Below are 15,866 nucleotides of genomic sequence, written 5' to 3' on the forward strand. Positions count from 1 at the left end.
GTTAATAGTAATAATAAATATAATTACAAAACAATTAAATTGTGCTTGCTATGTGCCAGATATTGTTCTGGCACATAAAAGTCCTTACCGACTCATAAGACTACGCATCAACTACAAAGCTTTCTATAGTACAACTGTACTATAGTACTTATTAAACCTACATTCAAAATAGGGCATACAGATCTAGCAGGGTTACTGTTATGTTTCTTGTTTAAGTCTCTTCTTGGCCACCACTCCTCTCTCAACACATTGTAAAGCCAAGGCATGTTGAATTTGGGGTGGTATACGAAGGTGAAGTGAAACTACTGTGCAAAGTCAGCCATATGCAAAAATGGCTTTATCTGCTTAAGACAAAGTTCATAATGGGTCTGGGTTGAGATTTCCACTCTTAGGTCAAGAATAAGGAAACACTGGATCACCAAGAATAGTGAACATGCGGTCTCCACGTTAAGTAGAACAAAGCTAAAAGGGCTTCACCCGAGTAAAGAAAAGTGAAAAGGAAATTTCCTATTCTCTTTTTCAATAATGTCTTAAGTACAGACAAAACTTTCCCTAGCAATAAGTGACTGGTATTCTGCCACTGTCTTCATCTTTGGAAATTTTTTTCCATAATTTTATGGAAATGCTTGATGATAAATAAATAGCACGTGGCTCTTCTTTACTAGAAAACAGATGATATTTTGGTACTATTTGAGATCTCACCTATACTAAAGAATGGGACAGAAGAACAGAAAAAGAAACAGAGAAAATGTGAAGAACTAATTAAATTACCTAGATACGAGAGCCATTTAGCAAATGAAAGTTTTTTTTAAACCAGTTATGATTTGTTTTAGTCCACATTTGTTGATACAGTCAAAAGTGAGCCTGCACTTCTGTGGTGCATCATTATACCACAGAAACATTTCCGCCACTAATAAAACTGCTCACTACAAAAAAGTTCTTAGAAAAAACAATCTTTAGATATTGTTAAAATAAATTTGTCTTTTTCCTAGTATTTTTCTATATAAATATTGTCTCCTGAAATATTAAACTATTCTGTTAGTATACCCAAGTCCTAACAAAGGAATTAAATATGCTTCATTTAAGAGTCTTGAAGAACTTCTGGCCAAGAGGGAGGCATAGGTGGAAACACTGTGCCTCCTCACACAACCAAAATTAAGGAAAACAAAGATTCAGAAACAAAAACACAACCAAGACAGAAAATTGAACTGTACAGAAGTCCAACAACCATTTCACCAGACTGGTAAGAGAAGCAGAGTCAGCAGCCAGCGAAGAGGGGTCACAGCAGGAAAAAGAGGTGGCTGCCAGACCTGGGGCAGGGGAAAGCAATGAGCAGACCCAGTGAGGCGTGCAAAGTATGGCTGACTGTGGTCACATATTCATGCACAGATAAACCAGGTAAAAAAAGGTAGCGAGACAAGACTGTCCAACCTAGGGCCACAGCACTGGGAAATAAAGCCTAAAAGCACCAATTGAAAACACTTGTGGGGGTTGAGGTGCAGGGAGAGACCCCCAGCCTCATAGGAAAGTTTGTTGAAGAGACCCACAGGGTCCTAGAACGTACACAAGCCCACCCACCCAGGAACCAGCACCAGTGCTTGTGGGAAGTGGCAGAGGGGAGCAAAATCAGAGAGAGTGTGGAACAAGTGCCATTGTTCCCTCTCTGACCTCACCCCCACATACTGTGTCACAAGCCAGGGACTGGGGTGCCCTGCCCTGGTGAACATCTAAAGTTCCATACCTCACTACGTAACAGGTGGGAACAGACCAAAACATTATGGCTCAATCAGAAGAGCAAATCAAAACCCCAGAGCCAATACTTTTAAGCAACCAAGAGATAGCCAACCTATCAGATGCACAGTTCAAAACACTGGTGATCAGAATGCTCACAGAACTGGTTGATTTTGGTGGCAAATTAGATGAAAAAAATTAAGGCTACACTAAGTGAAATGAAGGAAAATGCACAGGCAACCAATAGTGATGGAAAGGAAACTGGGACTCAAATTAATGGAGGAGACTACAAGGAAGAAAGAAACAACCAAACAGAAAAGAAGGAAGAAACAAGAATTCAAAAAAATGAGGAGAGGCTTAGGAACCTCTAGGACATCTCTAAACATTCCAACATCCGAATTATAGGCATACCAGAAGGGGTAGAGGAAGAGTGACAAGTGGAAAACTTATTTGAACAAATAATAAAGGAGAACTTCCCCAGTCTGCCAAAGGAAATAGACTTCCAGGAAATCCAGGAAGCTCAGAGAGTCCCAAAGAAGGTGGACCCAAGAAGGAACACACCAAGGCACATCATAATTACATTAGTCGAGATTAAAATGAAGGAGAGAATCCTAGAAGCAGCAAGAGATAAGGGGACAGTCACCTACAAAGGAGTGCCCATCAGACTGTCAGCGGATTTCTCAAAAGAGACCTTGCAGGCAAGAAGGGGCTGGAAAGAAGTATTCCAAGTCATGAAATCCAAAGACCTACATCCAAGATTGCTCTATCCAGCAAAGTTTTCATTTAGAATGGAAGGGCAGATAAAGTGCTTTTCAGATAAGGTCAAGTTAATGGAGTTCATCATCACCAAGCCCTTATTATATGAAATGTTAAAGAGACTTTTCTAAGAAAAAGAAGATAAAAAATAGGAACAGTGAAACGTCAGCAAACTCAGTTATTAACAACCACACCTAAAACAAAAGCAAACTAAGCAGATAGCTAGTAACAGAAGCAGAGCCATAGAAATGGAGATCACATGGAGGGTCAGCAACAGGGGAGTGGGAGGAGAAGAAGCAGGGAGAAGGTACAGAGAATAAGTCGCATAGACAGTGGGGAGAAAATAGATAGGAGGAAGGCAAGAACTGTAGTGTGGGGAACGTAGAAGCTAAGGAACTTTAGTAAACACAGGTCATCTGTCTATCTGAGGAACTTTAGTAAACACAGGTCATCTATAATGCCCAAATTACAGCTGCATTAGTGAGTTCATGCTTTAATACCTACCAAGAAGTGGTGACATATTCTGAAATATACGAAGCAGCTCTGGTGTAATAAATGGGCTGTTTTCCAAAGTCACTAACCTAGAGAAAAAAAAATTAAATCATTTTCTGTAACCATTAAAGTTATTAGTATAATTTAAATATTTCAAAAACTGTCCCATTTAAAGATAGAAAGAAAAATAGACAATATGAAGTCATACAATTACCTAAAAATAAATTATAAAATTCATCAAAATTAAAAGCCTATTATATAAATCATATAGTATTATTTCTATATAAATCGCAAAAAAGTATAAGGAAAGAAACTACATTCTAAAATATGTATGCTTATAACAATAAAGCAAAAGTATGATTATGATAAATGGTCTGGAAGAGATAAAAATTATTTCAGTTTTTGTTTTCTTGATATAGTCTTATCAAGTGTCCTTTCAAAGAAACACTGGGCTAATTAGTGGAAAAAAGTTATATTAAATTTTTAATATGAGCTTAGTAAAATTTAATAAATACGAACAAGCAAATCTCAATCACAGTAATAACAATCTGAAAAAAATCAATGTATAAAAAATAAATTACATATGGATTGTGGTTTATCATAGAAGTGTGTAGTTAATTTATCTCCTCAGGCCACCTTTTCTACCTCCACCAAAAATAGTTAAAGAAGAAAACCATGACTGTTACAATATCTGCAAGGAAAGGGAGGGAGGGTCCTATTTGAAATGGAACATTCACTATAAAAACTCTTATCCAATTATAAAGAGGAAGGAACTTCCTTTACCTCATAAAAGAGTACCTACCACTCACAGAAAACGCACCTGGTGAGTTATGAATCTATCCTCTGGAAACACAGCGACATGCCACTAAAGACATCATCTATTATTCTGTCTACATGGACATCTGCTGAGTGTGTGTGTGTGCAGGGCGTCTTGGAAGGACTCTAATATGATAAGCCAAGTAAGTTAATAAAAGATACAAAGGTAGGTATGAAAAAGTTATGTTTTTATTCACCCAAGATATGCCTGACAGAAAAGAAGGGAAAAGAATTCATAAATAAATTTCCCAAATTACTCAGGGTTCAGCAAGATTGCTTAACATATCAATACACTGTAACTGCCTTCCTCTTCTCACCAGAAGGAGGTGACACAGATGGGCATTTAGTAAACATGACAAGATGTGAAAACACAAAACACAATATTCAAAAATGCTGGCAGCACAGGCCACTGTAAAGTATTGGTTGTTTACCTCCATAAACCACTGTCTAGCATCACGAAAGAATATCCTACTGCAAATTTCAAAACATGGTTTCTAGTGAATGCATATCACTTTCGCACCATCAAAGAGTTGAAAAATATTAGGAGGAACTGTGCTGAAATGCAGAGATGGCTGCCTGCCACTTCAAAAGCCAATACTCTAAAGATAGGAGCTAATATAACAGAAAGTGGCTTAGTTAGATGCAGGCCATCTGGAAGTTGGGGGACTCTATCACAAAGCCCATCTTCTCAGAAACACAGCGACATGCCACAAAAAGGCAAGCTGATTCCAAAGCTATGTAGAAGGCAAATGAGCAAGAACAAAAAAAAAGATGGAGGACTCTTGTCTCAAAGACTATGTCTCTGGGAAGATGGGCCTCTCGCATCTTAAAGCCCATCTCCCCATCTCAGTGGAGGCAAAGGTTTTTATAAGGAAGGAGAGGGGAAATAGAACAAAGAGATCAAGGGAAGGGCTTGAAAAGTTTTTTATGTGCAGACGAGCACAGTCCATTCTGATAAGGACAGTGATGGTCCAGTGTGTGTCATCCTGCCTTCCTGGATGAAGGTCAGCAAATCTCCTGGAGCTGGGATGCCTGTCGACTGGAGTCTGCATCTTTTGAAGTTAGTTCCTAGGATTCTTATACAAGCATGCTATTTATTTATAACCCATGTATTTGTCAGAGTCAGCATTTATAGAAATTGCAGGGTGGGTTATAAGTCCCCACTATTACACTTACCTACTGTTATAGAACCACTGTAAGTCACAGAGACAAAAATCTAGTATCATGAAGATGGCAATTCTAAGTTGTTATGCAGAATGAATAAAATGTCAACTCAATTACCTATAGGGCTTTTCCTGGAAATTAGGCAAGCTGATTCCAAAGCTATGTAGAAGGCAAATGAGCAAGAACAAAAAAAAAATTTCTCAAGAAAACAAAAAGACATGGGGGTAGGGGAAGATACTTGCTCTACCAAATATCATGACTTACTATCGAATCAGTGTAGTGAGTATCGTGAACAGAATAGAAAGCACACGAAATACAACTTTTTGCATATGACAGAAGAGGCGCCAAGGATAAGTAAGAAGAGGTAGACTGTCTACTCAGTATTTGGTGGTGAATCTCTAACTCAAACAAAATACAGAAATTAACTCCAAGGCAGGTATGAGAAAGGTGAGACTTCACAAGATATCAAGAGAACATATTCATGACTTTAGGTTAGAGAAAGATCAAAGAAGAAAACAAATAAACATGACTACATTAAATTAACAATTATTGTATATCAAAATATAACCCCCCAAAGCAAATATATATGTCACATATTGAGGAAAGGTCATTTGCAATATAAATAAGGGAAGAACCCCCTAAAATGGAATTATCTTCTGGAGGGTGGCCCCTTGTAGTGCAGGCTTCCCCTGCTAGGTGAGTGTTCCAGGAACCCATCTGTATCGGTGTTCCTTCCAGCTAGCATTGTTGTCAGAGGCTGCTTGGACCTCAGTGAATTTTTTCTGAAGGCTCTTTCAATGTGTTTGCCCATTTCACAACGAATCATTTACAAGTGCACCTGCCTACACCTCCTTGAGTATTCAGCAGTTTTTTAACAAAAACAGCATGATCCCTGTGCCCCATCCTCCTTATTCACGTCACCTTGGCCTGAGCAACTTTTTTGTTGTTTCCCTGGATCAAAAAAGTCCTCAAAGGGAAATGTTTTCCCCATGTAGAAGAGGTAAAACAAAAACAGTAGAAGCACTAAAAGGCATCAAAATTGATGAGTTCAGAAAATGGTCTGAGCAGTGAAAAAAAAATGTCCTGACAGTTGTATTGCATCAAATGGAGAGTACTTTGAAGACAACTGAGGTTTAAACATGTAAGAATACACAATGTTTTATAAATAAATAACAGGTTTTGGGACCACCTTTGTAACAGACACAATAACATGCAAAGGAGTAATATCCAAAAGGTAACAAGAGAAAAATGGACAGAACATATGACCAAGCATTTCACAGAGTAAGATATAAACACAGTCAATAAACCTGAGTATAAAAAACATACTCTTTCTCCCACCTTTCCCCCTCTCTAAAAATGTATGAATAAAATATTTTTTAAAATAAAAGAATTTTAAAAATCAATTAAGTCTGAAGTTTCATTTTATATACCTGACCACAAACATCAGCTGGTTCTGGTTATTCCTAGTAAGCTCAAATTCCCATTTTCCAATATAAAGATGTTACACCTTTGCTCCCCACAAACCTCGTATCATTATACATTCCCACTCTAGCCCATAATACTCAGTTGATGACTACGTTTGTTGAGAAACATAGAAGCTAACAGATGGAACACCTACCTATCTCATTCCACTACAATACAGCGGTCCATCTTCCTACCTTCAGTTAAAACAGATGAAGTATTCCTGCTGCTGAAAAAATTAAAAATATCAACCCTAGCCCTGGCTGGTGTAGCTCAGTGGATTGAGCATGGGCCTGTGAACCAAACGATCACGGTTCGATTCCCAGTCAGGGCACATGCCTGGGTTGCCAGTTCCCAGCAGGAGACGCATGAGAGGCAACCATACATTGATATTTCTCTCCCTCTCTCCTTCCCTTCTCCTCTAAAGATAAATAAATAAAATCTTAAAAAAAATTAACCCTCTACTTGTGCTGAATCACATTCCTTCTTGCCTTCTTCAATCATCTCTGTTTGGAGCCTCATCTACCCCTCCAGACCTTGCATTCCCCATACCAAGCAGCTGTTGCCAGATGTCTACATTCCTCATCACAGTACAAGTTCTGGAACAGGTCGTCAGTGTCACAGCCTATACTTCTTAGCTCCAGTTTATGCTTCAGTCTACCCCAATTTTGTCTTTTGTTCTTATCACTCCCCTGAAATCCCTCCTAACATCTGCATGTGGCCAAATTCACTTCTATGTGTTGCTCTTACTAGGACAATCAGCACAGCTGACATAGATGACCGCTCCCACTTTTAGGAAATAGTGTCCTCCTGGCTGGGTATTCTTCCTGTATCAGTAGACAGCTCTTCTCTGTTATCTCTGATGACTTCTCGTGTGACTCCTAAATGTTATAAATTCTTTAGAATTCTGACCGGAGCTGAATGTTCTCTATCTGTGCTTCACCTCCTAAGCAATCTCATTGATTCTCAGGCTTTAAATATTACATACAAAATACTAACCACTTTACAAACATTACCTCAGCTTCACAACACCCATGTGAAGTAGGAATTTTTCCTCATTGTTCAGATAAAGAAACTGAGGCTCACAGAAGATGATTACAAGCCTAGTATAGTGGTATAATTGGGGGTTAACACCTATTCTCTGATTCCAAACAAGTTCTAATCCATATACCCGTGTATACATATACATATACATATATATACATATATATATATAGGCACACATATACATAAATACATATATGTACACATATATACATATATACCGATGCTTTAAAGAATTCTAGCTATTTTAATAAGTTTGGTAAACTTAAAAAATGTATTATAATAGTTTAATCTGTTTACATGTAAATAAAGGCTAGGAAAAAAGAAATTACCATTAACGGAGCAATTCACCTTTATTATTTCCTATTCATGTAATATGTAAAAAGTTCACACACCTTTACTAAAACCACATTAATGTACTAAAAGTCTGCAATACTGGTAAGTATCTGAGTTGGTCTCTTTACTGTAAGTAATATTTTACATTTTTCTACCAGTCAGTATCATACAGTATCTACATGTTTACAAAAAAGTATTTATTTATGTGCCAGAGATGGTTTTAATTTGTAATCTCGAGTAGGAGCTGGTAAACAGCAGCTCATGGGCCTAATTAAACCCACATCCTATTTCTGTTAATGGTGTTTTAGTGGAGCAAAGCCATATCATATCCATTTGTTTACATATTATTTATGACAACTTTTGGCCTAAAACAGCACTATGGAATAGTTGGGAGAGAAAGCTGCATAGCCTGCAAAGCCTAAAATATTTACCATCTGCTCCTTTAAAAATAAAATTGCCAACCTCTGATCTAGAGTAATCCATTCTGTGCAAATGAAAATACATGAATATGAATGTTTCCAACATACAGCAATTTATAATCAGATGATCCAGAAGTCATTTAACTTAAAACAACTAATATAGAAAAGAATAAGAGAAACATAAATTGCAAATAAACACCTACCTAGTTATGCTTTATATCTGTACATCTAGTATTCTATAGAGATAATTAACTTATAATTTGCATCAAAGATAATTTCTAAGAATCAAAAAACTGTTCATTCCTAGACAGCTAACCAAAACTAAGAAAATGAGGGATGGGGAAAAAAAGAAAAACAGGGAGATCCTAAGTATTAATTTTTTCTATGGTTATTAATTCTATATGGTTAATTTGTGATTTGCTTTTTTAATTCCAATATCAGTTTATACATGGGAATTTTTAAACATTTCCTGTATTATAAACTATATTTTAAATAGAGATTATTGCCATTAGTACGGCAAGCTTAGTAAAGTAAAATGATTTTCTAGCACAGTTCCTTACAGTTTGTGGCACTAAGCTGCCAGAAGAATAGGTTTTTATGGAGTTTTTTTTGCTTTTCTTTTTACCTCTTAACACTACATATTACTCATAGTAAAATAATAACTCAAGTGTTTGCTTCGGCAGCACATGTACTAAAACTGGAACAATACAGAGAAGATAAGCATGTTCCCTGAGCAAGGGTGACATGCAAATTTGTGATGTGTTCCATATTTTTAAGCATTGAGGAAAAAAAATAACTCAAGACTAAGTAGCACTAACATTTAGGGCTAAGGTATAACCTCAGAAGTAGTAAGGTAGTAAGTGGTTGAAAATAACTCAACAATCTCCCAAAAGTCTCATTTAACACACTGGGAATTTTAAGTAAATTTTTAATTTTGAAAATTTATCAAGACCCAAATTTTACATCCCAAATTCAATAGATGAAATGCAGCTGAGTTCTTACTGAAATTCCCTTTTTAACTCTGACTACTGTAAGCCTACATTGAGCAACAGCAGCCAAGAAATGATGGAGCTATCATTTTACCCACTTTGGGGATACTGGTTTCACATTTTTGTTTTTCAATGTTTGAAAGCCCTAGGACATGTCCTTTGCCTTACTGGCATGAGAGTAAGGAAGGCCAGGAAAAAAAATAAGATCCATGGTATCAAGTTTTTCTTCTTACCATAATTCTAAACCATCTTCCAGAAGATAAACATGTGGAGGCTGGGAAACATCTGTACTCAGTTGAATAACTGGGAGCAGGAAAGGGTACAGGTTCTTGCTGTCTGCTCCTAATCCCTATGGGAAGTATAAATAAAACTTAATGTAAGACACTCTAACGTCCCACCCATCCCCCACCAAAAAAAAAAATCACCTATCATATATGAAAGCCCTAAAAACAACTTACAAAAAATAAATCAGATTTTAAAGGTTAGCCCTAATTAGAAGCATTACTCAAACAAAGTTAGTTCTTATTTTTATTAGTTAGTTCTATTTCTTAGTTTCTTAGTTTTATTTCTTCAGTTTACAATTAGAAAGCAGTAGCAAAAAAATACTATTCAAGTGCCTAATGGTAGTAAAACCATGTATATCAAAGCTGCACACACCTGTTTGTTTAAAGCAATTCCATACACAGCATTTTCCCGTTTCTGACTACTGAAAAAGGGTTAACACTAAAATACTAACTCCTATAAATTATGTAACCTAAATAACTAAAATGAACCTAACCTAAATGTTCACCAGTAAGATAATTAAATTATGGTGCATTAATATTCTAGAATACTGAATAGCTATAGAAAAGGATTAGACATGGAACAAAAACAATTTCAATTTCAAAATAATTATCAACTGGATTAAAAAGGTACAGAAGTGTGTATAACAATTGTACACGCCAAAAAATTTTCAATAGCCTCATTTCAAATATGCAGATGTGTTAATACAAGATAAATATGGAAAGGGGGAAAGAATGTTGCTGGAAGAGGATAAAGGAGTTTATTTATTTATTACATTTCTGTAAGCTTTTTAAAAAGATGTACACATCGCTTTAGTGAAGCTATTTTGCTAATATTTTTAAAGAGCAAAAACATAAGGAGGAACAGAGGGTATTTTATCTGCAATTCTAGTTTGCCTAAGTGCTGTCTTATGAAAAATGACTCCATGTTCTCATGCTAAATCTCATTCTGAAAGAAACCTAAAAGGATGAGAAATCCCCTTCTAATCAACGATGATCTCTATAATCTGACAAACACAGAAAGAAAATCAAATAAACTATCAAACACCTCAGTTAGGAAATAATCAAATGTCAATGTAGTGTGTAACAAATTACAGTACAACAATACATATGTATTCCCCCTTTTCTGAATTAAAGAGACATCTTTACTTTTAAAAATATGTATTCCCTTTTTGATGGCATATTTATACTAAAGTTCAACCTTTATCAGAACACAGACACTTCAGTGGAAATACATTAAGCTTATCCTGAAGTATAAGTTTGGCCCTTTACATAACTAAAAATAAGGTGAAAGACCTTATTAAAGATTTTTCCAAAGAAGATTATAAAAATTTCACATTTAATAAAGCAGCAGTATACTGAGACTTAAAATTCTGTTAAAATTTCATTCTCCATAGCTCCATATTTAACTGCAGAAAAAAGAAAGAACATTAAGACAAACTAATCAAGTTCATATTGATTATCAAGGAGGCTTAAAATTCCCTAAGAAAATTAGAATCTATCTACTTAGTGCACATCCCAACAGCACAAATTCCTAGTATTAGTAAAACTAAAGACAGCAACAGCGAAACACTTAATTAAGACTCTCTGTCAAATCCTGAGGAGAGTCAGCTTCATAATCTGGTGGCCTGAAACACATGCACAATCGCAGATATGCAGCTTTAAGCTAATCTGAACATTCTTTTGGCTCATGGTTATAACTACAAGACATTGACTACAATACTGTGAGGACTCAAAAATAAAATTATCAGTTATTTATAAAGTTATCAGAAATGCTTAAAGGAGGAAAATCATATTATACTATAATTACCTAAGATGTAAGGGGAAATTAGGTGAAGGGCACAAGGGAGTCTCTCTGTATTATTTTTGGCACTGCCTGTGATCTCTAATTTTTTTTAAGTGAAGGGGGAAAAAAGCCTAGAAAAACTGGCATTTCTCATTGCCTCCGGCAATCTTCTCATGTCTCATGTATAACAGGTTCTTCAATAACTTTGTTTCATTATAACAAGGATGAGACACTACAGAAACTTAACTCTTATTTACAGCACTTAGCTTAGGACTTACTACACATGCTGATAATGGCCAAACTTATTATTTCCAATCCAAATCTCTGAACTCTCTGAATGACTATGGGACATAGGTGTCAGACTCATTTCCACTGGGGGTGGTGGGGGGGAGGGGGCGGCACATCAGCCTCACAGTTGCCTTCAAAGGGCCAAAATAATTTTAAGACTGTATAAATGTAACTACTCCTTAACCGTTAAGGAATTGAATTGAACATTTGGTCCTTTGGAGTCAACTAACTGCAAGGCTGATGTGGCCCCCGCCCCCATTTAAAATGAGTTTGACACCCCTGCTATAGGAAGGACATTATCACCTAGAAGGCATCTCAAGCTCTTAAGTCTACCACTAAACCAAGCCACTGTCTTCCTTAAAAAAGAGTTCCTTTTCCTGCATTCCCTAATTTATGTGAGATGAACCAATTCTCATTCTCATTCTCCCTAATAATTTTCAAATCGGGTCCTTTCTCCCTGAGGCTTTACTTCAGGTTATCATTTCTTTAATGGGTAACACAAAGGGTTCCCAACTACTTTCCTTGACCTTAGTTTTACCTCATTCTGAGCCAGTGTGCTCCACTGGTACCCTGATTACCTTCCTAAAATAAAAATAACATTCTTTTCTCTCAGCCTCAAGATAGGTTCTTTACAATTACTTGACCAGGCCACCACACCCAAGCTCTATACTCTATGTTCCAGCTATACCAACAACTCAGCATTAGAAATAACTACGTTAATACCTGGAGAAAGTTGGTAGATTTAACCCATACATTCATTAATGTTCTCAGGGAAGATGCCCTAAAAGAATATAGGAGTATGTGTTTTTAAAGACCTATAACTGTTAACTAAAAGACAGCCCCAATTACCAAGAAAGCTGTCTGCAAGGTACAATGGATCACACAAATAATGAGTCTACCATCACGGGGAACCACTACATCTAATGAAAGAAATTGTTTTTAAAAAGTAGAGAAAAATTTTCAAGTGTCAAAAATGTCCAAGGTAAAAAAATTTAAAAACTTAAAAAATTGTATCGCTATTAATGTATCTAAACTGAGTTAGACAAAAATTTGTAACTATAAACTTCATCCATAAATATTTACTGAAAAAAAATCACAGGAAGTAAAAGTTAGACAGGAAGAGATGCTAAGCGAGACACCACACTTAAAAAAACTGTAGTGTTACCCATTAATGTATCTAAACTGCTTTAGACAAAAATTTGTAACTATAAACTTCATCCATAAATATTTACTGGAAAATGAGTTTCAAAAAGTGTCAGGGTGCCTGAAAAAGGTTTTTCTAAGCTAGCAATAGAAGAGGTTTTTTAAAAATTTACTAGAATACTTTAGAGCAATAATTCTTAATTTAGAGAGAGATATCCCACTGGAAAATCTATCGAACTCTGGCAGCAAGTGCAGTAAAAGTCACTCCAGCATCCCTAAACCAGAAATAGTCAAGCATTAGGTACGTCTCTCTCTATACTCTCACCGACAGATGATAATTCACTTTAACAGTTCAGATGAGAACTGGAGTCCCATTCTTTCTCTCTGAAGTTTAGGTTCCTCTGTCTGCTGCACATCCCAACACCGCAAAGTCAAGATGTCTAAAATTAAATTCATTCCTCCCCTCAAAAGCAACTTACCTGTTCTCTTGCCTTCCAATTTATGACAGGGACATTTTTTATTTTAAATTAAGGAGGAGGAGTGAAAATGAAAACAATTTTATGCAGAAAAGCCCCAATTACCAAGAAAGCTGTCTGCAAGATACAATGGATAGCACAAATAATGAGTCTACCATCATGGGGAACCCCTACATCTAATGAAAGAAATTGTTTTTAAAAAGTAGAGAAAAATTTTCAAGTGTCAAAAATGTCCAAAGTAAAAAACATATACAAGATGCTTTTGAAACTGTTTAGATCACACATGATATACAAAATGTGAGGTCTTTCACTACCATTAATACAAACCACATACAAATAATTAACATTTTTAAAGAAGAAAAAAATACTAAACTAACATTGTGGACAAATGTCTCACCTGAACAAGATGAATAAGTGTTGTCAGAATTGCACATCTCAACATATTGTGCTCTTCACTCTGCTTCCAAAGAAGAGGCAAATATTGCACCAAACATCCTACATACGGCCGTATCTATCGCAACAGAAGTAGGGACAGCAGAAGAACAGTATTAATGAAAAGGCAACTTGCTTCAAGAAACACTGACAGACCCAATTAAGTAACAGATAGCAAATTCTTAATATTCACTAGACATACTGTAGTAAGCTCATATCTTTTTGAAGATAAATCAGACATTACAAAGAGACACAGAGCACTATGGTAAATATTTTTAAACAATCTTAAACAATTACCAAATGTACTACTATATGAAATAAAATTTAGGAATATAAAGTAACATATCAAGGCCACTTATTTTACAGTTTAATAGAAAAATGCTGTTATATCCTGGTTTGACGTTAATAAAACAGCTTCACTGGAAATTCACTGTTTTAAAAAGAATCAGCATTTACTCATTCATTCAACAATTATCTGGTGGCATCTTCCAAATATCAGGTCCCAATATAAAGGGCCCTGGCTGGTGTACCTCAGTAGATTGAGCGAGGGCCTGCAAACCAGAGGATCGCGGTTTGATTCCCAGTCAGGGCACATGCCTGGGTTGCAAGCCAGTTCCCAGCAGGGGACATATGAGGCAACCATACATTGATTGATATTTCTCTCCCTCTCTCCTTCCCTTCCCCTCTAAAGATAAATTAATAAAATCTTCTTAAAAAAAGGATATAACGGAAGACACACAACCCCTTATAATGAGAAAGGGTAAGTGCAATGGTGAAGGTGTACATGAGGTGTAGTGAAAACACAGGAGAGGAAAATCCTTTTGAAAGGATAAAATTATTGAGCCCACTATACATTAAGTTAACCAATTTAAAATATATACTCTGAAGCACACAGCACAGCTTGACAGTGAGCTTCCTGGAAAATAAACAGGATCTACACTGAGGCTGGACAGTGCTCCAGCTCTAGCTTCACGGTCGCAGTGTTCGGAACTGGTCTAAGGAGAGCCCTCGCTGCTAAAACAAATAGTAGATACGCATAGCTTCAATATTATCTATTTCGATCCCATAGGTTAAAATTTAAAACTGCTCCCAGAGTAAGTGAGCATTTCTTCATTCTGTTTATAAAACAGAATACACAACCCCTGGCTGGCATAGCTCAGTGGATTGAGCTCGGGCCTGTGAACTACAGGATCGTGGTTCAATTTCCAGTCAGGGCACGTGCCTGGGCTGCAGGCTAGTTCCCACCAGGGGACTCATGAGAGGCAACCATACATTGAAATTTCTCTCCTTCTCTCCTTCCCTTCCCCTCTAAAGATAGATAGATAAATAAATAAATAAATAAATAAATAAATAAATCTTTAAAAATAAAAGAGCATACACGAAAAGAGTAGTAAAAAACTGTAGAATCTGTGTATCCCACCAAGGGGAATGTACAGAAAAAACATTAAATATTTGTTCAAATACTTCAAAGAGGTAAAATAGAGTATTAAGAGACTTATATTACCTTATTTTCAAATTTAGAATGAAACTACCATAATACATAACATGTATTTTGCTACGTGCTCTATCTCAAAGAACACCCAAATAAGCTTATATGACCATATCAATTAATATGTAAAAATACAGTTTTCAAAATACCTAACTCACTCATACTCATCTAAAAATAGCATGCTGTACTGATAAGGAAAGCAAACCAAATAGAACACTTTTCAAGGAACGGCAGAAAGGAAGTATATGCTATGGATTACAGATAGAGTAGATAGTAAAACCAAAGTACCCAGTTACATTTGAAAGTCATGAAGTATTTGTACCCCAATCTTCGATGTTCATTAGAATATATGATGTTCTAAATTAGAACTAATGCTTCAAAATGACTATTTCAGAAATCACTCACAGAATCACTGCTGCAAAAGTCCAAAAAAGGGCTGGGGATTAGAAAAGAGTAATAACGTAAGAGTCAAACACATATACCCTCAGGCTACGGTGAAGGGGGTTGAAAAGGGTATTACCGGGGCAACTGAGGAAATCTGAATATTCGCTGGAGATTAGACAAGAGTGCTGAATCAACGTTAAGTCCCCTGACTCCAACCATGGTTTCGATTAAGATGGACAGGTCTAATATCATGGAGTGAGTGTCATGATGTTTGCAACCAAAATTCAAATGGCTTAACTTTTAAAAAATATGTATATGCACATATATTACAGAAAGACCAAGTGTGGTAAAATGTTGATAACTGATGAACCCAGGTAAA

The 15,866-nt window shown here is 36.2% G+C and overlaps 1 protein-coding gene and 1 non-coding gene across 8 annotated transcripts in view; one reads left to right on the forward strand and one right to left on the reverse strand.

Moving 5' to 3' along the window:
- IPO11 (importin 11) overlaps positions 1–15,866 on the reverse strand; it is a 185,143-nt gene that overhangs the window by 82,757 nt on the left and 86,520 nt on the right. For all 7 annotated transcript variants that reach the window (XR_005068903.1, XR_005068904.1, XM_037062876.1 and 4 more), the window contains 3 exons: positions 13,580–13,693; positions 9,442–9,557; positions 2,992–3,068 (listed from right to left, as the gene is read on the reverse strand). Coding sequence is in view for 5 of the 7 variants with exons in the window: in XM_037062876.1 (XP_036918771.1) it covers positions 2,992–3,068; positions 9,442–9,557; positions 13,580–13,693 (307 nt within the window). In the remaining 2 variants the exon portion in view is untranslated. The remainder of the gene's footprint in view (positions 1–2,991; positions 3,069–9,441; positions 9,558–13,579; positions 13,694–15,866) is intronic.
- On the forward strand, positions 8,887–8,993 carry LOC118998915 (U6 spliceosomal RNA). The gene has a single exon (XR_005068987.1). It is a non-coding gene; the product is annotated as a U6 spliceosomal RNA (small nuclear RNA).

This window comes from Sturnira hondurensis, unplaced genomic scaffold (genome assembly GCF_014824575.4).
Source record: "Sturnira hondurensis isolate 20B ecotype Veracruz unplaced genomic scaffold, ASM1482457v3 Scaffold0014384, whole genome shotgun sequence".
NCBI lineage: Eukaryota > Metazoa > Chordata > Mammalia > Chiroptera > Phyllostomidae > Sturnira > Sturnira hondurensis.